Consider the following 24,620-nt stretch of genomic DNA (forward strand, 5'->3'; position numbering starts at 1 on the left):
ATGTCGACGATTAAACGAAGAATAAAGAAAAGCGCGGAGAAAAGAGACTCAAATGCGTTGGACAGAAAAAAGAGCAAAAAAGAATAATCGAGGTGCAAATTCAGAAAATAAGGAAAGTAATTATCAGCCCGGAACAAGTGGAATTGAAAAAAAAGCACGTCCAATCCGGCTCAGAATTAAATGACAGTTAGTAAAAGACAAAGTAGAACTTCATAGAGATGTTTACAAACGTTGGCGCTAAACACATGCAGAGCAGGTTAGAGACTATGAAACCAGGGAAATTAGAAAGGCTCAAAAAAAAAAAAAAGAAAAATGTTGGCGCTATACACATGTGGAGAAAGTTAAAGGATATGAAAGTAGGAAAATTAGAAAATATAAAAAAGTAAAGATCGCAGTAGCGCAAACAAACAAACTGCCTCATTTAAGTATGCACCAGTCTAACTTTGGTTTTGCACAATAATTACTACACTATTGCACCTTAACACTTAATTCTACTTTATTAACATAATTTTACTTATTTATTATGTTCTACTATACTGTTATCTTTCAATCTATGACTTTTTGTTAATCTAACTGATATTCTTCTAACTTTGCACCGTTTTTGATAAGCGGATCAGGATGCATTTCACTGCGTGTTGTCCTGTATAACTATTCATGTGACAAATAAAGAATCTTGAGAATTTCAAAAACGGAGTTTACCGCACATGCATTTATTGGTTACTTTGTTCATGTATATATATTTATCTGTCTGCTTATTTAAAAAGCTACATTTGCCCCAGGAGTCAAAAACGTTCTGTCTAGCCCTTGTACAAAAACCTAGACAAAAGCTGGGGTATCACCTTGGTAAACCCATGTACTTTTGGAACTGAGAGAGGAAAATAGCACGACTTTACAGACAGGAGTCCAATGCAGAACTCTACTTACTTTGTTACTTTGTAAAAAAAAAAAATTATTAACTGCTGATGATGTAGATCGTTTTGTCTATGCTGAAATTCCAAACAGAGAAACCTATCCTGACCTCATTAAAAAGATTCAGCATATTGGGACTTGCAAGATTACAAATATTGTTTTTACAGAAGTTCTGAAATAAAAGTGAAACTAATGAAATAGCAACAATTCAAAGAAATCTTAAAAGTGTGTATCCGGAAAACCAAATACGGGGGATGGCGAGCGAAGCCCCCTAGTATTGAATAAAGGAAGACAACACCTGTTGTTAATCTGCATCCTTGTCTGCATTTTGTTTAGAGACACAACAAAAACAAGTGGTAAAATACAAAAAGCTGATATGGATAACACATCATTCATCAAATCCTGGACTTCCAAGTATTTTTTCATGGAGGTTAGCAGTAAAACAATCTGTTTGGTATGCAAAGAGCACATCACTACATTTAAAGACTACAATTTGAACTGTTACTTCAAGATCAAGCATGTTGAAAAATACAGAAATTTATCTAAAGTGGAGAAGGTGAGGATTGCAGAGGAATTGTTAAACTGCAAAAACAGCAGTCTTTATACAAAGCTTAATACAGCAAAGGAAGGAACAGTAAAAAAACAGTTATACATTAGCTCACAACATTGCCAAAAGAAGCAAGCCGTCTTCTGATTTAAAGTTTGTTAAAGAGTGCTTATTGGAGTTGGTAGCAATCCTTTACCCAGAGAAGAAGGATGTGTTTAAACAGGAAATTGCAAAGAATCTGGTACTACAGCTGAAATGCATGGTGAAAAATGCTGACTTCTTCTCTTTGGCCTTGGACGGGAGCTGTGATGTTTCATGACACAGCTCGGCTGCTGATTTTTGTGAGAGGAATAATGAAAGACTTTGAAATGACAGATGAATTGGCTTCCATACAGTCATTGAAAGGGACAACAGCTGGTAAAGATTTATTTACTGATGTCAGTACATGCATGCAAACGTTAGCACTGCAGTGAGAAAAGTTAGTTGGTGTGACAACTCATGGTTATCCTAATCTGACAGGTAAAAATGTTGGATTTTTATAAAGAATGCAGGAAAAAGTGCTTGTGTTAAACCCATCCCAAAAACTCATATTTTCACATTGTATTATTCACCAAGTAATGCTATATAAATCAATCCTGAAAATTAATCATATTGTTGATGTTGTAATAAACATTCTAAATTTCATCATGGCTAGGGCATTACCTCACAGACTGTTGGTTACACTGTTGTAGCAGCATGAGTCTGATAACACTGATTTGGGCTACCACACAGCTTTCAGGTGGCTAAGCTTGGCCAAAGTGCTCAAACAGGTCTGTGATCTGAAATCAGAGATTCAGGAGTTTTGTCCAAATGAAAGGAAAACCCATCCCTGAAATAAGCAGCATTGAGGGGCTATTAAATTTAGCATTTGCTGTTGATGCGATTGCACTTATGAATGAACTGAATACAACACTGCTAGGCAAAGTTTTTGCACTTTATATGCACAGCCTAGTCAACACCTTTATGAGGAAGCTGCTGCTTCTCTCTCAACCAGCAGAGAAGAACACATTGACACGGCTTCCCACACTGAGAGGGAGGAATCTATCTACTGATCAGCTTAACAGATATGCAGCCATGTTCTGGGCACTGCATGGTGAGTTTTCCAGGTGATTTGAAGACTTCAAAGCAGTGGAAAACGAAATGTTCACCATCTCCTCTCCTTTCACAACATGTGACATGGATAGATTTCCCTAGTGAGATGCAACTTGAAATTATATACTTGCAGACTGATGCATTGCTGGCAGAACACTTTGAGTCAGTGCCATTACTGACATTCTAAAATTCTCTCAAAAAGGAGAATTTCCCACAATTCAGAAGACTATCTCAGAGAATACTTGTCCTCTTTGGATCAACATACATATTTGGATAGACCTTTTCAGTAATGAGATTCAACAAATCCAGGTATAAATCTTCTCTCAGTGATGACCATCTGTCTGCTGTACTGCGAATAGCAACATCAGGAATTACACCTGACTTCAGAGCGCTACTTGAAACTCATCAAAGACTTGATTCTTCCCACTAAGTTGTCAAAGGTAGAGACATTCTTCTTCTTTCAGCTGCTCCCGTTAGGGGTTGCCACAGCAGATCATCTTCTTCCATATATTTCTGTCCTCTGCATCTTGTTCTGTTACACCCATCACCTGCATGTCCTCTCTCACCACATCCATAAACCTTCGCTTAGGCCTTCATCTTTTCCTCTTCCCTGGCAGCTCTATCCTTAGCATCCTTCTCCCAATATACCCGGCATCTCTCCTCTGCACATGTCCAAACCAATGCAATCTCGCCTCTCTGACTTTGTCTCCCAACCATCCAACTTGAGCTGACCCTCTAATGTACTCATTTCTAATCCTATCCATCCTTGTCACACCCAATGCAAATCTTAGCATCTTTAACTCTGCCACCTCCAGCTCTGTCTCCTGCTTTCTGGTCAGTGCCACCGTCTCCAACCCATATAACATAGCTGGTCTCACTACCATCCTATAGACCATCCCTTTCACTCTTGTTGATACCCGTCTGTCACAAATTACTCCTGACACTCTTCTCCACCCATTCCACCCTGCCTGCACTCTCTTCTTCACCTCTCTTCCACAATCCCCATTACTCTGTACTGTTGATCCCAAGTATTTAAACTCATCCACCTTCGCCAACTGTACTCCCTGCATCCTCACCATTCCACTGACCTCCCTCTCATTTATACACATGTATTCTGTCTTGTTCCTACTGACCTTCATTCCTCTCCTCTCTAGAGCATATCTCCACCTCCCCAGGGTCTCCTCAACCTGCTTCCTATCATCGCTACAGATCACAATGTCATCAGCAAACATCATAGCCACGGGGACTCCTGTCTAATCTCCTCTGTCAACCTGTCCATCACCATTGCAAATAAGAAAGGGTTCAGAGCCGATCCCTGATGTAATCCCGCCTCCCATTTGAATGCATCTGTCGCTCCTACCACAGACCTCACCACTGTCACACTTCCCTCGTACACATCCTGAACAACTCTTACGTACTTCTCTGCCACTCCCGATTTCCTCATATAATACCATAGCTCCTCTCGAGACACCCTGTCATATGCTTTCTCCAAGTCCACAAAGATGCAATGCAACTCCTTCTGGCCTTCTCTAAACTTCTCCATCAACATCCTCAGAGCAAACATTGCATCTGTGGTGCTCTTTCTTGGCATGAAACCATACTGCTGCTCACTAATCATCACCTCACTTCTTAACCTAGCTTCCACTACTCTTTCCCATAACTTCATGCTGTGGCTCATCAATTTTTCCACTGCCATCTCTCCTAAACACCTCCATGCTTCCATAGGTATGTCATCTGGACCAATGGCCTTTCCATTTTTCATCCTCTTCATAGCTGTCCTTACTTCCTCCTTGCTAATCCGTAGCACTTCCTGATTCACTATCTCCACATCATCCAACCTCTTCTCTCTCTCATTCTCTTCATTCATCAGCCTCTCAAAGTACTCTTTCCATCTACTCAACACACTCTCCTCGCTTGTGAGTACGTTTCCATCTTTATCCTTTATCACCCTAACCTGCTGCATATCTTTCCCAGCTTGGTCCCTCTGTCTAGCCAATTGGTACAGGTCCTTTTCTCCCTCCTTAGTGTCCAACCTCTCATACAACTCATCATACGCCTTTTCTTTAGCCTTCTCCATCTCTCTCTTCACCTTGCACCTTATCTCTTTGTACTCTTGTCGACTTTCTGCATCTCTATGACTATCCCACTTCTTCTTTGCCATCCTCTTCCTCTGTATACTCTCCTGTATTTCCTCATTCCACCACCAGGTTTCCTTTTCTTCCCTCCTCTTTCCAGATGTCACGCCAAGCACCCTTCTTGCTGTCACCCTTACTACATCTGCTGTAGTTTTCCAGCTGTCTGGTAACTCTTCACTGCCACCCAGTGCCTGTCTCACCTCCTCCCTAAACTCAACCTTGCAGTCTTCCTTTTTCAACTTCCACCATTTGATCCTTGGATCTGCCCTGACTCTCTTCCTCTTCTTGATCTCCAACGTCATCCTACAGACCACCATCCTATGCTGCTTAACTACACTTTCCCCTGCCACCACTTTGCAGTCTTCAATCTCCTTCAGATTGACTCTTCTGCATAGGATGTAATGTACCTGTGTGCATCTTCCTCTACTCTTGTACGTCACCCTATGTTCCTCCCTCTTCTTAAAATACGTATTCACCACAGCCATGTCCATCCTTTTGGCAAAATCCACTATCCTCTGACCTTCTTCATTCCTCTCCTTGACACCATACCTGCCCATCACCTCCTCGTCTCCTCTGTTGCCTTCACCAACATGTCCATTGAAATCCACTCTAATCACCACTTTCTGTCCCTTGGGTACACTGTTCATCACTTCATCCAACTCACTCCAAAAATCTTCTTTATCACCCATTGCACACCCAACTTGCAGGGCATATGCACTAACAACATTCATCATCACACCTCCAATTTCCAGCTTCATAATCATTACTCTGTCTGACACTCTTTTCACCTCCAAAAAACTCTTGACATACTGTTCCTTCAGAATAACCCCTACTCCATTTCTCCTCCCATCCATACCATGATAGAACAATTTAAATCCACCTCCGATCCACCTGGCCTTACTCCCCTTCCATTAAGTCTCTTGCACACACAATATTTGAAACTTCCTTATCTCCATGATATCTGCTAACTCTCTCCCTTTACCAGTCAAACTGCCAACATTCAAAGTTCCCACCCTCAGTTCCACTCTCTTTACTTTCCTCCTCTCCTCCTGCCTCCGGACAAGTCTCCCCCCTCTTCTTTGGCCAACAGCAGCCCAATTTCCGCCAGCACCCTGCTGACTAACAGTACTGGTGGCGGTCGTTGTTAACCCAGGGCTTGACCGATCCGGTATGGAAATTTGAATTGTTGTCCGCATATTGATTTGGCAAAATTTTACACCGGATGCCCTTCCTGACGTAACTCTCCCCATTTATCCGGGCTTGGGACCTGCACAAAGAAACACACTGGTTTGTGCATCCCCTGTGGCTGGGTTCAAAGGTAGAGACATTAAAATACTTTATCAGTGAGTAACGTATTAAAATGTATTTCTTATTTTATGTTTTTGCTTTACACAATTAGGAATTGTAGATTGTGTTAGAAAGCATGTTATATTGTGCATTTGTTCCATGGTTCAATAAATCAAACAAAATCTGTGAATATGTGGTTTATATTAATGTTACTATGGTGAAAAAAAGAAATATAATATGGTTACATAATGTAACAGTTGACAGAATGTGTTTGGCTCTCTTCAACAAGTAGGTTTTCTTATGTGGTCCCCCATAAAAAATAGTTGCCCATCCCTGTGCAGTTGTCTAGTTGTTGCTGGATGTGCAGGGTCGGAGGCTAAATGTAGTTTAATTTTTTTAAACAAAATCTTTCAAAGTAATGCAAGATGGAGATTTAATCTTTGTGACGAAGTCTTTCACTAAAATTGTTGGCTGCATGTGATGGTGTGGGTTGATTCCATGCTACTGGGTCCATCCAGGAGCCTCTTGAAACAGTTACCGGTGATAACGTAACCAAGGGATGAGCTTAGCAGGTAAGAACACATACATCCAGCCAAGGGGTAGGTGTAAAGTCAATTGTGCTTTTATTAAAATCCAAAAACAAACAGAGCAGTGCATCACAAAGTCTCTGATAAACAAATAATCAATAAAAGCAGGCGATGGTGGAGGTTAAAATTCAAATAAATCTCTCAGTTATAAAAAACAAACTTGGGACGAGACTGCAACGAGACGTGATCTTTTGAAGAGTGATCTTCTGAAGAGAGGCAGACACTTTCACGTCCCGTGAGACGGGCAAGTCACGTCATATTTACAGCCTTTGGAAGCAAGTACCATGATACACATGCAGAGCAGGTCAGAGATAATTAAAGTAGGAAAATTCGAAAGTCTCAAAAAAATAAGAATAAAGATCACATTAGTGCAAACAAACGGAAAATATTACTCTGTGAAATAATGGAACAGCAAAAAGAGATCGAATAGTGTTTGAGGATGTCTGGGGGAGAAGAGAGACAAGGCAGTGACTTTTAAACGTTTGAAGCGCTGCACAAAATGCAGATCATGCGGCACGGGAGCAGCAGCAATCCAGCAGCTGATCAAGCAAAGAGGAGGTAAAAAAAACAACTGTTATATGTTTCCCATTGTATCACCGTTCAAGAGGGGTTTCGGAGGAGTGAACATGTCTCCTTGGGGTGCGTTCAGCCCCCCTCTTCACAATGGCGTGTAGCTGTAGAGTAAAGATCGCATTAGTGCAAACAAACGGAAAATATTACTCAGTGAAATAACAGAACATCGAAAAGAGATCGAATAGTGTTTGAGGATTTCTGGAGGAGAAGAGAGACAAGGCAGTGACTTTAAAACAACTGTTATTTGATTCCCATTGTTTCACTGTTAAAGAGGGGTTTTGGAGGAGCGACTGCTTCTCCTTGGGGTGCGTACAGCCTCCCTCTTCACAATGGTGCGTAGCGCTGGTGGGGAGGGGCAGGTGAGCAAAGTGCAGTTAACACAGCACGGCAGCAGCAGCAATCCAGCAGCTGATCAAGCAAAGAGGAGGTAAAAAAAGGAATATTTTCCCATTGTATCACCATTTAAGAGGGGTTTTGGAGGAGCGGCCGCATCTCCTTGGGATACGTTCACCCCCCTTTTTCACAACTGCGCATAGCATTTGGCTGGGGTTGGCAAGCGAAGTGCCCTAGTACATCCTTAAAAAATGAAGTTAAAACCTGGTGGGAATCTTCTTTAAAATTCACAGTCTCTGGTACTTCCCTTTAAAACTGATGCCTCTCCAGCTTATCCTATTCAGACCTCGCAGCATGGAGAGACATCAAACAACAGACACAGACAACCTGGTGATCCATGGGGCAGTGGTGAGCATCCACTCCCTTGACTCCAACTGCCCTCACTGGCCTTGCAGGGGAGTCCTTTGGACTAAATGGACTAATGGCCTTTTCATTAGTGCTGACATGTGTTTAGAGCATAGATAGATAGATAGATAGATAGATAGATAGATAGATAGATAGATAGATAGATAGATAGATAGATAGATAGATAGATACTTTATTAATCCCAAGGGGAAATTCACATACTCCAGCAGCAGAATACTAATAAAGAAAATATTAAATTATTTTTTGTTTATATTTTATTTTATTAATTTTCATTGTAATCATTCCATACAAACAGATCAATTTATAACCAACAAAACTGAAGACAAATCAAACCCCACCCCTGAGAAGGAGAGCTTAGCTAAAGGAAAATTGCTTAAGGCTTTTTAATAAGGCAACATTAAACAAAGGAAAGGGAGAAGTAAATATATATGTAAATAAGAGATGGAGAAGGGAGTTAAATGCGGTAATAGTTATTTCTCTTATTCTAAAATAATATTGATTAAATCCTGCCAGGTTTGGAAAAAATTTTGTACAGATCCTCTAACTGAGAATTTGATTTTTTCCAATTTCAAATAATATAAAACATCGGTTTCCCACTGACTTATAAGAGGAGAATTAGGATTCTTCCAATTTAACAAAATAAGTCTGCGTGCCAAAAGTGTAGTGAATGCAATCACCGTTTGCTTGTCCTTCTCCAATTCAAGTCCATCTGGAAGAACACCGAACACAGCTGTTAATGGGTTAGGAGGGATTGTGATACCAAGGCTGTCTGAAAGGCACTTAAAAATTTTTGTCCAAAATGATGTTAGTTTGGTGCAGGCCCAGAACATGTGACCCAGTGAGGCAGGAGCTTGGTTGCAACGTTCGCAGGTTGGATCCTGCCCTGGAAACATTTTGGACAGTTTTAAGCGAGACAGATGAGCTCGATATATAATTTTTAGTTGAATAATTCTATGCTTTGCGCATATAGAACTCGAGTGAATTCTCTGCTTTGCTACCTTCCACTCCTTTTCTGATATATTGATTAAGAGATCTTCTTCCCAATGTCCTCTTGAATCTTTGAAAGGTAGGGACTCTAATAAGATTTTATATATTGCGGAAATAGTGTTTAATTCCTCGAAATTGAGCAGTATTTTTTCCCAGCATTGTGGAGGGTGCAAGGTGGGGGAAATCGGGCAATTTCTGTTTAACAAAATTTCTAATTTGAAGATAGTAAAAGAAATGTGTAGCTGGGAGGTTGAATTTTGAACGTAATTGTTCAAAAGATGTAAATATGTTGTCTATATAAAGATCTCTGAGCATTTTAATCCCAAAACATTTCCAGGTATTAAAAACTGGATATACTTGCGAAGGTTGAAAGAGGTGGTTCTCTTGCAGAGGTGCCACTGATAAAAGATTTTCCATCTTAAAATGCTTTCTAATTTGGTTCCATATTCTGAGTGAGTAAAGCACAATTGGGTTATTAGTATATTTGCGATAACTTGCATTTATTGGAGAGCAGAGCAGGGAATATAAAGAAGTACTACAGGATTTTACTTCTATTGCGACCAAGCCTGTGTATGTTCATTTATTTGTGTCCAGGTTTTTATGGCTTGTATGTTTGCTGCCCAGTAATAAAACTGAAAATTAGGTAAAGCCATGCCACCTTCTGCCTGAGGTCTTTGTAGGGTCGCTCTTCGGATACGTGGGTGTTTTGAGTTCCAAATGAATGAGGTTATTGTTGAATCTAACTGTTTAAAAAACGATTTATTGATATATATTGGAATGTTTTGAAATAAAAAGAGAAGTTTAGGAAGGATATTCATCTTAACAGCGTTAATTCTTCCGGCTAGAGTGAGATGAAGGGTTGACCATCTATGCAAGTCTTGCTTAATTTTTTCCATACAGACGCCAAAATTTTGTTGATAAAGAGCTTTATGTTTACTTGTGATATTTACCCCTAGGTATTTAAACTGATCTGCTATGGTAAAAGGTAGGGTGTCTAATCTAATATTATATGCTTGTGAATTCACTGGAAAGAGTATACTTTTATTCAGATTAATTCTAAGATCAGATGATACTGTTCAGTGGATGCAGTGGATTCCCCATGATTGACAGGAGCCTGCTCAGTGCCCGTCGCTCTGCCACAGATAAAATACACAACTTAGGAGATGATGAAGGTAAATAAGAGGACCTGGAGGAAAACCCAGGCAGACCTGGGGGGGGAGATGCAAAATCTATACATAAAATTCTGGACATGGGATTCCAACACAGGATAGTGGATTTCTGAGGGGGCATTGCTTTCCACTGCATCATCATGCCGCTCTGGAAATAGTACACTTAAGATAAAATGTTATAAAAAACTCCTGATAACTGAATGGCCTCCTTGCACACTATCATCTATTATTTTATTTTATTTTCTATCTATCTATCTATCTATCTATCTATCTATCTATCTATCTATCTATCTACAGTATCTATCTAAAGTGGTTTTGGCTCCAAATGTTTAAAATGTAATGGAATATCTCAAAAACATCAAGGTGCCTCTCAAGGGAAAGGATAAAACAACAGAATGCACCTAAAAACAAGCAACACATCAAAACATTTCCTTAACAGTGGCTTGTCAATTTGGATTAAAAAAAGCAAGTGTACAATTCAAATGCTTGTCTACATTTAAGCAATTTCCACTTTCATTTATAAGATCCTGAAGTGACTTATTAAAGGTATTCAGTAGAAATATATTTGTTTGGGATGTTCTGAGCATTTTTACTCTGTATGTAAAGTGACCTTGGGTTTGTGAAAGGCGCTCTATAAATGCAACTTATTATTATTATGACTGGATGACTTGATACGTGGATTGTGCAACACACGTATCATGAGATTTTTCATGAACGATTTTGGCATTGTCTTCATAGACTCCTATTCTATCAGAAACTTTGTCATTTCTATTCTGCATGAAAACATCAGATTAAAAGTTTTCCTCACTAACACTATAAATTACATGAGGTAAGCAACATACAAAGTAATTTTTGGGTGGAGTATTCCTTTAATACTCTTGTACAATAGCAATTCTTTTGATAGGCATTGATATATAAAGTATATTTAACTAGAGAAACATGTTAAGATCAAACCTTTTAAATTTATCATGAGACAAAATACAGGGAGATTCATTTGAAAGAGGCCCAGAATATTTTGTTGCAACTCACGTTAGGATGAAGCATTCTGAACCAAAAAAAATACGCTATAAACTTTGGCATATGTGTAATGGATTGCATTACATGCAATGCTGGAAATGGTTTCCATTTTCTGCCAGGAACATTTCGACGCGGTGCTCCATGTTCCTGAACATATTGGCAAGCGACTCGGGGGGGAATAGCAGCAATTTCACATTGGATGTTTTCCTTCAAATCTTCCACAGTGTGAGGCTTGTTCTGATAGACTTTTCCTTTGAGCATACCCCAAGAGATGAAGATCCGGCGACTATGGTGGCCAAAGCCCATTTGAAATTACCCTGTTGCTGAAGAAGGAGTCAATTTCTACCATGCTCCTTGCCGATGTGTGACACGTTGCCCCATCTTGCTGGAATTAACCTTCCTTTAACTCACGATCATACAGTTGATTCTTACATCACTTAAATCGGTGACCCAATAGTTTTGCATCGTGAAGTTGGGCTGCTCAATACTGTACACCACCATCCTGATGAGAAGTCGAGTGACTGAGTGAAGGGGTACAGGCAGTATGCACCCAGAAGTTGCAAACGAAGGTTAAATGGCGCGATGGCTGTCCGGCACCTACCTCATCGCTCCAACGCAGGGGCATCCCAGCTTGTTCGAAGCTCCACATACTGAGGAGCACATTGCACACTGTTTCATTCAGATTGCTTCATCTTAACAAGAGTTATTACAGAATATTCAGGGCTCCTTTCGAGTGAATCTCCCTATACTTTGTATTTAAAAATAAAAAAGAATTGTATACACTTAGCAATAGATGCATAATATGAATACTGGGTGTTGGAACTGTGAAGCAGCAGCACCAACCTCTGCGTTACTGTGTCACCAACACCATTAATAGTGACAGTACTAATTATCCTGTCTCTACACTGCAGATTTGTGGTGAAAAATTGAAAAGACCCTTCTTAGGAAAAAAAAGGCTCGGATGGCTATGCAGTTTCAGTACCTGATCACCCCATAAGCACCAATTCAGTGCATCAAAAGAAACTTGTTTCTCAGGATTTAGGTATGATACAATTTGACAAACATGGTCAAAGTTAATAGTGCTATAGGAACTGATATCAGTTCATACCTTACTACCTTTGCTCCTTCAACTTAATCCAAACTCATGATTGTAGGGTGCCAGATTTGGAAGCATCCTGGAAAAGATCACCAGCAAGAACACATATGCCATTTTGTTGTCATACCTCAGGTATCAGAGCTCCACAGAGGTATATAATATTGAAAAGGCATGTGGCACTGCATAACACCATAAAAACATTAATTTGTCTAGCATTGTTCTGCATATTCTTGAGGTATGAACTGAAATAAAGAAAGAATAAAGAAAGTAACTCCTCTTATAGCTCTGTCATTTTCACTCCTTCTTGCCAAAAAGGCATTCTACAGTAGGGTTAAATGGTTTCAAAATGCCTCAGTTTAGATTAAATGTGACTTATAATTATGGGTCTAAATGATAATGGTAACCTATATGAATGTGCCTCTTATCTATCTATTGTGACATATGGATGGGGGCATCTAGATCCATTTTTAAACACTTGCATCAAGGTGTCTTTCCAGAAGGCCCTGGATACTCTCCTTGCTTTAAAACAGGAACTAGAACAGTCTACTTTGTAACCTTAATTTAAGTCTACATTTTTTATAGACATAATATGATTCGGTTTTTAATGACATCACTTTTGTTTATGATGAGGGAATGTGATTGACTGTTTTAACAATACAATACTTATGGATATTAATGGTTGAACTACATTACACCACAACAGGTAGTCAGCACAAGTTGATGGTATCAGTAAAGAGTGCATTAGTAAAGATCTCTTAAAATACCTACTGACTGAAATATTTAAAGCAGAACATTTTAAAAAGGCATCCCATTTAAAAGATGAATGAGGCACTAGTGCTCTCAGAAAACAACAGGCCATGTTCCACCAGTGTGCTCTGATAAAAGTAAGCCTGTCTCATGAGTGTAGACAAAACTTGACCTAAAAAAGTAAAGGAGACCAAACAGCCAGAGAAAATAATTATTAGGGTAAGTATGGATGGTCCTCAGTATCTGACCTGAAGGGGGCGTTACAAGCAGAGTAGCCTTTTAATCCACAGATGTTATCCTAGTGAAGTTATAACAGGACAGGTGACCATGCAGAGGTCCAAACCTACTAATTTTGGCAGTACTGGGTCCAAAATAATAACCAACTCAAAACCGATTTACCCACAAAGTCAGTAATAGAAATGATAAAATTCACTCTGACACATAATCTATTCTCTTTTGGACAGGATTGCTACTTACAACAAATGGGGATTGCAATGGGATGTCGGTTTGCACCTCACTATGCAAATCTTTTTATGGCAAAATTGGAGGAAGATTTCATGTCAATGTGCATCGTAAAACCAATGTTGTATCTCCGTTACATAGATGACATCTTCATAATCTGGACTGCCAGTGAAAAGGACCTCCTCCATTTTCATAATGAATATAATTGTTTTCACCCCAACATAAAGCTGAAGCTGAATTACTCAAAAACAGAAGTCAGCTTCCTTGACACCACCGTTCAACTGAAAGACAACACCCTTGTAACTTCTATTTTTCACAAACCGACAGACAGACGGACCTACCTGAAAAATGATAGCTTCCACTACAAGCATATAAGACGCTCCATTATTTTCAGCCAAGCAATACGGTACAATCGTATTTGCTCAGACCCAACAGACCGGGATCAACAACTGCAGGAGCTCAGACAAGATTTCATCAAACAAGGTTACACCCCGAAAACAACAGACACTTAAATAAGAAGAGCTACTGCCATACCCAGAGACAACCTTCTGGAATATAAAAACAAAGACAACAAGGATCGCATCCCCCTTGTTGTCACCTACAACCCACATCTTGAAACGCTTCGAAAAATTATAAAAGAACTTCAGCCAATACTAAACAATGACCAAACACTGAAAAATGTATTTCCTGAACCTCCCCTCCTGGCATACAGACAACCACCAAACCTTCAACAATTAATTGTCCGAGGCTCCCTAAGTGAACCAACAGAAAATGGCACATCTCCATGCCTACAGAAAAGATGCAAAACATGTGCCCACATCTATGATACAGACCGTATAGTTATACCACACTGCCGACTCGAACATCACATCAAGGGATCACTTTCCTGCAGATCATCTAATGTAGTCTACCTAATTTTCTGCATGAAATGTCCTGACACTGCACTCTATGTGGGAGAAACTGGACAAACACTCCGCCAGAGAATGAACTTACACAGGTTCCACATTAAACATGGCAACACAGATGTTCCTGTGGCGGCCCACTTCAACAGCCATGGACACTGTGAGAAGGACTTTAAGGTCACAGTGCTTATGGGCAACTTCAAAACACAGCAAGAGAGAAAAGAATGGGAAGTTAAACTCATGCTAAAATTTAATACTTTACAACATGGATTGAATAAAGACAAGAGTTTTATGGCCAGATATGAGGATTGTTTACATCTCTCAGAATGACAGACAACCTGTCTACAGACCCACATTGTTTTGAAAAACTCATTACAAACTTCAAAAGACTTTGTTGGACAGTTATCTTATCCAGAGATCTTGACAATACATTGTTCTTTTCTCTCTTGCTAAATTAACCCTAGCCTGAATGAATCTATTAATTTTTTACATACAAAATCTCTCATTTAAAGATTTACCAATGTTGTTTCTTGTCCTAGAGTGTGTATATAAACATAGGAAACTTCAGTTTCTGTATTACATCTTGCCTGAAGAAGGGTCCTGAGTTGCCTCGAAAGCTTGCATATTGTAATCTTTCTAGTTAGCCAATAAAAGGTGTCATTTTGCTTGGCTTTTCTCTACATTCATAATGGCTAACACGGTACAACACCCTAGTACTATAAAGTGATCAGTATAACTAGGTGGTATGATGACAGATTACAGATTAATTATTATTGTTGCCTCACAGATCTGACATCCTGGATTTGAAACTCATGCCTGCTGTGTGTAGTCTGCATGCAGGTTTTCTTCCTAACTGCCAATTTTCAATTGAATATGAATGTGAATGTAGATGATTGGGTCCTGTGATGGCCTAGTGTTCTGCCTAAGGCTGCCAGGATAGGCTCTAACTTCTCATTACATTGAATTTTACTAAACAGGTTTGATAATGCTTACTTCTGCATATAACGAGTTCAAAAACGGCGCAGGTCAGTCAGTCAACGAAAAACATCTGACAACTATTCTGCCAATCTTGAACTGTGAGGTGACGTACCTACCAGGAAAGAAACAATCTGACACCTTGGCCTCTCGTATCCTGTTATCAACAGAGGTGGCAAATGGATTAATAATCGCCATGTATCAAAAAAACAAACAAACAGGCAATTCGATCCTTGATTTCCTGCTCTTGACTTGAATTTACAGTGATTTTCCGTCCTGCCATTGTTGCACGACTAATAATTTGAATGCTGCTGTGGCTCAGTGGGCTTATAAGCTGTTGATTGTACAAACATACATCGTGCCCCATGTATTGCTGCAATCACATGTATGATCAAATAAATCCTTTCCAATATGTTAGACAACAGTGAGTGAAACGCCAGGATCGGTTTTAATTGTACGTATATACCTCTTACTGTTACGTGTGATTCAAAGACAGCGGACTCGCACAACACTTGGCGAGGCATTCTTTGTTCACAGAGGGTCTATCGTGACAGTCAAATCGCTTTGTCGTTCATATCGGAAAAACTATCTCAGATACAATAATAGCAGAAAAAACAGTGCCTTTGCCTTTCAAACAGCCGTTCTGAAGTCTCGAAGGTCAGTCATCACAATGTCGACAAGTGCAGACACTCCGGTTTCATTACAGCTTCTTTTGGAGACAGCAGCCTAGATGGGGGTTCCACTAAACTTACAAATATTCCTTTATCACATTGTTAGACGTCCACAAAACAGTGTACCTATTACTTTCATACGATTAGAACCTTACCATCAATTATCGGCTCATTCTAACCAATCATCCGGGAAGTAGGATTTAAACACCAATTGAAGAGTCATGTTTGATTGACGTCTGCTTTTCACCAATTGGAGATTTTCAATACTAACGAGGGTGGGGCGGAGGTCTCCGAGCGGAGATGATTTGCTCAAATGAGTGATGTGTGGTAACAGCCTATCAGATTCCTGCTCAGCAGACCTGGCGGAGGATGTTTCTTTAGTGTTGTGACATTGACTTTGAGTATACCCAATTGAAAACCGGAATCAGAATAATTGACGTCTCTTTCAGCTAATTATAACAAAGAAAGTGGGCGGTGCAGGAAGCGCTTTGCTGTTGGGACTGTCCACGGTTGTTGTACGCGCAGGCTGGGACTAGCAGCATGGCGGAAGAGGAGAGTGATCAGGAATCAGAGAGATTGAGAGAGGAGCTGGAGAGTTCATTGCAGGTTGCGGTTAGGCTAGACTTGGAACTACGGACTGCCGAATATTGTTCCAGGTTCTGTCAGGTGAGTGTTGCCGCGCTTGGCTGAGTCGGTTGGGCAGTTAAAATGCCCCTGCCCCCTCCCCCCGGGCCGGCAGTACTGCTAATGTTTACTTTCTTGGGATTCCCTTTGTAGTTTAAGACTGCCTCATTCTAGAACACTTTGTTTTTTTATTTCATCGTTGTTGTTGTACAGCAAGCGAAAAGAGAAACTTATTTATTTTTTAATTAATAAAAAGTGTTCTTTTCAAACCATAGTTGGGCAGGGGAGTCGTCTGTAATTAATGTTGAATGCATTTGAAAACCTAGCCTCAGAATGTTTTTGAATGCCTATGCAAACCCAGGCTCCGATGGATTTTGTTTGTTTTTCTCCATTTTGTCGTTCGGGAATGCACATTGGGGTCGAGGAGTTTAAATGCTGAATCGATTATAAGTATCAAAAATCTCTTGAGTGTTAACGGTTACCGATTGTAGAGCTAGGGAACTTAGGCCTGTATGCAAACAATTATTTCAATTTCATGTTAGATTTAATCTCCGTATTAGTGTACCGTCATGTTTACTTTTTTACGAGCAATTGACATAGTAAGTTACATGCGTCTAATTATGTTAGTGTAGTTAGTGAGTTAGTGTAGGGCTCTGTCAACGCACATCGGCAAAAGGAAAAAAAAGATTAAAGGTTATTTCCACGATGAAAAAGTAAGAAGGTGAAATGCACCAAAGCCTTTATCAGATGTGCAGCTGAATAGGATCTACCTGGTAGCATGTAGGAATGGAAGGAGGGCTCAAAGCCAGTGTAGATGAAAGGAGAAAAGGTGAGAGTAATAGTGAAAAGGCAGCTATAAGTGATGATGAAGGGAGAGATTGAAAAGTTAGTTGATCATTAAATACCTGGAAAAATATGTGAACCAAGGCTGAGAATAAGTTTAGCTTTTTTTTTTGGTTAAAATGTCTTGAAACATCTGTGAAAGCCACACTGATCTGTGTTCTATGACCAAGGCATGTGTAGTATTATACTGTATAGGCATTTTAGGTCTTTAATTTTAATGGGTCAAACATGCGTTGTGATACAAGCCGTCTTCCTGTTCCACTTGTACAGATGGCTGGATGCTTCCAACAGGAAATGCAGTACAGTTTTTAGACCAGATAAAATTCTGTTGTTGGTGACATAGTCAGAAGTGACACATCAGCTCCTGTTACAGCCCAAAGTGCCTACTGGGTAATATGGCTCACCTCTGTGAAGTGAGCTGTGAGAAGTTTGTGAAGGTTAGGTGGTTGACAGATGGGGAGAGCAAGGTAAGTGTTAGGAAAAAAGGCTCCTGTGGAAGGATTAGTCTGTAAAAGGGGGAAATTTTGTTTAATAACCTGTGAGAGAAGGAGAGCATGAACTCTTGAGAGAGATATGGTCCAGAGGATTGTTTTCAAGACGTCAGTTTTCATGCTAAAGGCTTGTTTCAGTTCCCAAAGTACCTCATTTAGCACAGATGATGCATACATTCAAATACCTAGAAACAGCAAGACATTTAACATTTTATCTCATCAACTGAAGACATTCAGTATTTTTGACCTTAAAGCTTTGAATCCAGACAAATAACCAGTCTGTGCATGCAAAATACATCCTCCCTGATATTTTCTTTAAAAAGCAGTAACACTAGCAAAGCCCTTTTCAATCTAAGCAGCCCATTTAATAAGGATGAAGTCCTTCCTATTTGTTAGAAAGCAGTTTACCAATTTATTAGATGCAGAAACAATATGTTCAACATGTTGCCTGTTGGATCACTTTTAGATAGATATTTTATTAATCCCAAGGGGAAATTCATATACTCCAACAGCAGCATACTGATAAATCTAAAATAGATCCAGTGTTCTGAAATCTGTGGAATTTAGTTTTAATTATTTACTTAGCTGACATTTGCTACATGTTCCAGTGTACATATTGATAAGAACATTAGGAGTACAGGTAAGATAATGTAGTTTGTTTCCTACTGGCTTGCCTAGAGCAGCAATGTTAGGCCGGACTTATACTTCACGCGACGCATGCTGCATTAGACGCTACGCAAGCGTTGTATTGTTTATACTTGCGCACATACTTTACGTAAATCTGGAGGAATCCACCAGTTGGCAGTGCGAGATATTATCACGGGGAGAACAGGTTCGGCTTCACTGTGCTGTGAATTGCCTGGAACACCCATTAAATTCCGATGACACCTTACCGCAATACTGTATCTCTGAAAAGGATGTTTAATGATTAAATCCATCAGTCCAGGGATTTGTCCATTTCAGCTAGTATTGGGCACAAGGCTGAAACAATCCCTGGACAAGGCATCAGCTTATCGCAAGGTGAATGCAAGCAAACACACATACATGCTAGCGTCATTTTAGTGTAACCAAATTTTTGAAAGGAAACAACCGGAGCAAACTGTGGAAACCCAGCAGGAAAACATGTAAACTCCAGGCAGGGAATATCAGCGACATGACTCCTTGCAAGACAGCAGCGCTAACGCTGCGCCACCGTGTCACTCTCTTGTGTGTAATTAACAGTATTCATTATTTAAATGAAATTATCGATTTATATGTAAAATGTAATATACATACTTCAATGCATTTCATCATGAAAGTGATATCAAGTATAAATCTGAGGATCTAAATGTGCAGAGAGTTGGAATATCATACATTTAATGTGCTCAGTGTGGCGATCTATTGCTGTTTGCCACTGCTGTCAGTACTGGAGGAAGCCCTAGAAATAAAGATGGCACAGAAGACGGTATGTGAGGCTTTTAAAATGTATCGTGTCATTATGATCAGGAATATGCAATGCTTGAATATAAAAGCACCACGAATGCATCTGTATGTCGGCATTTTGCTTCACCACTTCCAACCATTCATCTAACATTGAAGCACGCACATCGATCCTGTAGGATCCGCATAGAGGCTTTCTGTCACATGTAGATAGTAAACAGAGACTCTGACGTCATGTTCCGACTTTTAGCACACTGTGCCCCCCGACTTTTTGCTGGTACTGCAACTCATTCACACATCGCATTAATTTCTTAGGACCTGCTCAGAGGACGCATCAAATGAATGCTGGAAACGCGTGGCAGCCATGATGTGGGCGCGTATGTGTTCTGAGCATGAAGTATAAATGAGTCCTTAGACCTGACAAACACCCAACAGTATTAGGATGCACCAATACATTTAGCTGACTTTATTGGTGAACGGGGTGTTCATTTTCTTTTAGGCCCATAAGTACTGTTGTGGTTGTAAACAACCAGTTGACTCTGATTTTTCAGGTACAGCTACCCAACAACTTTTTTGCATATTTTTAATGTTAATTTTTTCACCGTTTGTTTTCCCACCATAGGAATTGATTAAAAAAAATTACAGTATGAATGTACCCCCAAGTGTTTCTGAAAAAAAGCTTTTTATAGCATTTGCAGTGGAAAGTGCTATTTTGGAAGGTCTTACAGGGATATTAATCATACTGCTATTTTAAAGAGTCATATAATATATAAACTATGTATTAGAATAAATCTGATGCAGGGAGTACAGTATTCAAACTCCACAAGCTAAGACCAACAAAAGCGTACAGTGAGAAGCCAAAATATTGAGACATAAAACACATGTTCCAGGAGAAACAATGAATATGAGACTAATGCACCAAATGTCAGCTTTTATTTTTGGGCAGTTTTTTACATATCGCATATACATTATTGTAAAATAATGACATTGGATATGCATAGTGTTCCAGCTGAGCATAATTATTAGGTCTAATGAATGACGGGTCATTCTAATTGCTGTGGTGTTCTCTTGGATGGATGGATGGATGGATGGATGGATAGATAGATAGGGAGATATAAATTTGTCTTCAGGTGGCAATTTAGCTTTTTATTGAAGCTCTTTAAGTAATTAAAAACATAAATAGATGGCTAGGTAAGTAAATAAGTAAGTAAATAAATAAATACACATACTAAGGTTTGACTAAGAAGAAAATGTAAAAGAAAGAACAATTCTGACTTCACAGTCATAGTAAGGTATTATGCATGTGTACTGCCATTGGTATAAAGGAGCCCCAGTTGTGTTTCCTGACACACTTGCGCTGAGTAATTTGTTGGCTGAAAGTACTCTGTGTTTCTGTGTCAGAGAGAAGATGTGCAGCATTGTTCATAATGGCACTCTGTTTTGTTTTAAGTATCTCCTTTGGTACTACCTCCAGTGGGTCAAGAGTGTGTCCTATAACTGAGCTTGCCCTTTTAATTAGCTTGTTGATATGGTAGGCCTGTCTTGAAGTTATTTTACCAGCAAACCACATCATACAATAGAAAATTGCACTGGCCGTCACAGAGTTGTAGAAGATGTGAGGGATGTAATTTCCCACATTATATTATCAATTTATAAGAGCTTTGAGTGTGTAGGGTTGTGTATTGTCATTGCAGTTTGCATTTAGGGTCTAATGTTGACATCAGAAGTACAAGAGATAAAAACTAGATAATTCAATACACAGAAGTTTGACAATAAGATTAAAGAAAACACAGATTAGAACTATTGGTGAACAGACATTCTTAAGTCAACTGTTTGGATATTTCAAAAAAGATAAAAACCACTGTAGATGTAAGCAATTTGTAAATAGGCCATTCCTAAAAGACCACAGTGGCCGAAGACAGCAGTATTGTTACAGCTGTGAAATGAAACCCAAGAATAACATTAAAAAATGATGCAGTCTACAAGGTGCAAGGATGAAAGTGTCGGTATTCACCTTTTGCAGAAGAAGTAAAACAGAATCTATACTGTTAGATGCAAAACGTTTTATTAACACAAACACCAGGGAGGTCAGAATGGAATTCGGAAAAGAAGTAGAAAGATTAGCCAGAAGGTTCCGGGAGCAAGTTTACATGTGTTTGGAAAGAGGGGGGCTACACACCATTTCTTCTGTGAAGCATGGAAGAGGCAGTGTCATGGCTTGGCCATGCATGGCAGTTTCTGGAACTGGCACACTGGTCTTTATTGGTGATATAAGTGACGATGATAACAGCAGGATGAATTCTGAAGTTTACAACATCATCTTGTCTTCTCAAATCTAAACACATGCTTCCTTGCTTATTTGATGGGGATTCATAACACAGTACGACAATGACATAAGGAATACTGTTCATCAGAAAGAAAAAGTGAAAAGTATTAGACTGGCCAATTTTAAACCCAATTGATAATGCATTTCACCTATTGAAAAGGAAAATAGTCAAAAAACTCAAAACAAGCACCAGTTCAAAAAGTCTGCCAAAAAGAACAGTATGTCAAATGAAGTTTTTAACATTCTGGCAAAACAATGGATTACCGATGTGGAACATTTATTGCGTGTAAGGAGTATGTGACCAAATATTAACTTTTATCCAACTTTATTTTGCTTCAGATTAATTTGTCCCAATACTTACGCTCAGCTGGAATTGGGATACTAAACTCAACAAACACCATTTTTTTCCATTATTGTTTATGCTATATGTGAACCATTACCCAGATTTAAAAGCTGATATTCTGTACTTTAGTCTCACATTCCTACAATATATATTTTTGAATATACAGTACAACAAAAATAACCTATATTACCTCATTATCCCAGTACTTTTGCATCTCACTGAACATGGCATAGACAGGGTCAAAAGAAACACTTTATTTTTCTGAACACTCGACAGTAGGTAATTTTCACCTTGCATTATGATTTGAAGACAAGTGAGGGGTTTGGAGAAGTATATTACAGAGTAAATACAAAGTTGCAGCTTTTGTTACCAACACACTCCCTCTGTAAAATTGGAAGAATAATTTAATGTCCTACATCTCCCATTGTATTTCTCTTTATACCTTAAATTATTTTGCTGTGAAGATCATTAGAGTAAGGTTTGCCACAAAAAGTGTGAAATTATGTATATTAAAATTAAAGATTTTCAGTTTATGGCAGGGTTTTGACAGTGGTTCTAAAACACACAGGGATTAGTGTAGCAACCCAAGTGATTTTTTTTTTTCTTTTTGTTTTTGTCTTTTTATTTTGGATTAGTCATTTTACTTCCATGTACATGAAATTTTGGTGATGGGGGTCAAAAATTCACTATTGATTTAAGCTCAGATTCTGATACTGTGATGCTCAAAACATTAAGAAAAAAATCATTTCATCATGGTGTCTATATGTGTATCAGTGGAAATCTGTTCTTCTTTCAGCTGCTCCCGTTAGGACCATCTTCTTCCATATCTTTCTGTCCTCTGCATCTTGTTCTGGTACACCTATCACCTGCATGTCCTCACTCACCACATCCATAAACCTTCGCTTAGGCCTTCCTCTTTTCCTCTTCCCTGGCAGCTCTATACTTAGCATTCTTCTCCCAATATACCCAGCATCTCTCCTCTGCACATGTCCAAACCAACACAATCTTGCCTCTCTGACTTTGTCTCCCAACCGTCCAACTTGAGCTGACCCTCTAATGTCCTCATTTCTAATCCTATTCATCTTCGTCACACCCAGTGCAAATCTTAGCATCTTTATCTCTGCTACCTCCAGCTCTGTCTCCTGCTTTCTGGTCAGTGCCACTGTCTCCAACCCATATAACATAGCTGGTCTCACTACCATCCTGTAGACCTTCCCTTTCACTCTTGCTGATACCTGTCTGTCACAAATCACTCCTGACACTCTTCTCCACCTATTCCACCATGCCTGCACTCTCTTTTTCACCTCTCTTCCACAATCCCCATTACTCTGTACTTTTGATCCCAAGTATTTAAACTCATCCATCTTCGCCAGCTCAACTCCCTGCATCCTCACCATTCCACTGGCCTCCCTGTCATTTACACACATGTATTCTGTCTTGTTCCTACTGACCTTCATTCCTCTCCTCTCTAGAGCATTTCTCTATCTCTCCAGGGTCTCCTCAACCTGCTCCCTACTATCGCTACAGATCACAATGTCATCACAAACATTATAGTCCATGGGGACTCCTGTCTAATCTCGTCTGTCAGCCTGTCCATCACCATTGCAGATGAGAAAGGGCTCAGAGCTGATCCCTGATGTAATCCCACCTCCAACTTGAATGCATCCATTGCTCCTACCACAGACCTCACCACTGTCACACTTCTCTCATACATATCCTGTACAACTCTTACGTACTTTTCTGCCACTCCCGACTTCCTTATACAATACCATAGCTCCTCTCGAGGCACCCCGTCATTTGCTTTCTCCAGGTCCACAAAGACTCAATGCAACTCCTTCTGGCCTTCTCTAAACTTCTCCATCAACATCCTCAGAGCAAACATTGCATCTGTGGTGCTCTTTCTTGGCATAAAACCATACTGCTGCTCACTAATCATCACCTCACTTCTTAACCTAGCTTCCACTAGTCTTTCCCATAACTTCATGCTGTGCCTCATCAGTTTTATCCCCCTGTAGTTACTGCAGTCCTGCACATCCCCCTTATTCTTAAATATTGGCACCAGTACACACTTCTCCATTCCTCAGGCATCCTCTCACTTTCCAAGATTCCATTAAACAATCTGGTTAAAAACTCCACTGCCATCTCTCCTAAACACCTCCATGCTTCCATAGGTATGTCATCTGGACCAATGGCCTTTCCATTTTTCATCCTCTTCATAGCTGTCCTTACTTCCTCCTTGCTAATCTGTTGCACTTCCTGATTCACTCTATACATCATTCAACCTCTTGTCTGTCTTGTTCTCTTCATTCGTCAGCCTCTCAAAGTACTCTTTCCATATACTCAACACACTTTCCATGCTTGTGAGTATGTTTCCATCTTTATCCTTTATCACCCTAACCTGCTGCACATCTTTCCCAGCTCGGTCCCTCTGTGTAGCCAATCGGTACAGGTTCTTTTCTCCCTCCTTAGTGTCCAGCCTCTCATACAACTCATCATACGCCTTTTCTTTAGCCTTCGCCACCTCTCTCTTCACCTTGCTCCTTATTTCCTTGTACTCTTGTCTACTTTCTGCACCTCTCTGACTATCCCACTTCTTCTTTGCCATCCTCTTCCTCTGTAT

At 39.7% G+C, this 24,620-nt stretch overlaps 1 protein-coding gene across 1 annotated transcript in view; it reads left to right on the top strand.

The window, feature by feature from the left end:
* The first annotated feature begins 16,328 nt into the window (after window positions 1-16,328).
* znf654 (zinc finger protein 654) overlaps window positions 16,329-24,620 on the top strand; it is a 77,982-nt gene continuing 69,690 nt past the window's right edge. Inside the window, exon 1 of the mRNA XM_051926985.1 lies at window positions 16,329-16,620. Coding sequence (XP_051782945.1) covers window positions 16,495-16,620 — 126 coding nt within the window. The 5' untranslated portion in view covers window positions 16,329-16,494. The remainder of the gene's footprint in view (window positions 16,621-24,620) is intronic.

Source organism: Erpetoichthys calabaricus, chromosome 4, assembly GCF_900747795.2.
Source record: "Erpetoichthys calabaricus chromosome 4, fErpCal1.3, whole genome shotgun sequence".
In the NCBI taxonomy this organism is placed as follows: Eukaryota; Metazoa; Chordata; class Cladistia; order Polypteriformes; family Polypteridae; genus Erpetoichthys; species Erpetoichthys calabaricus.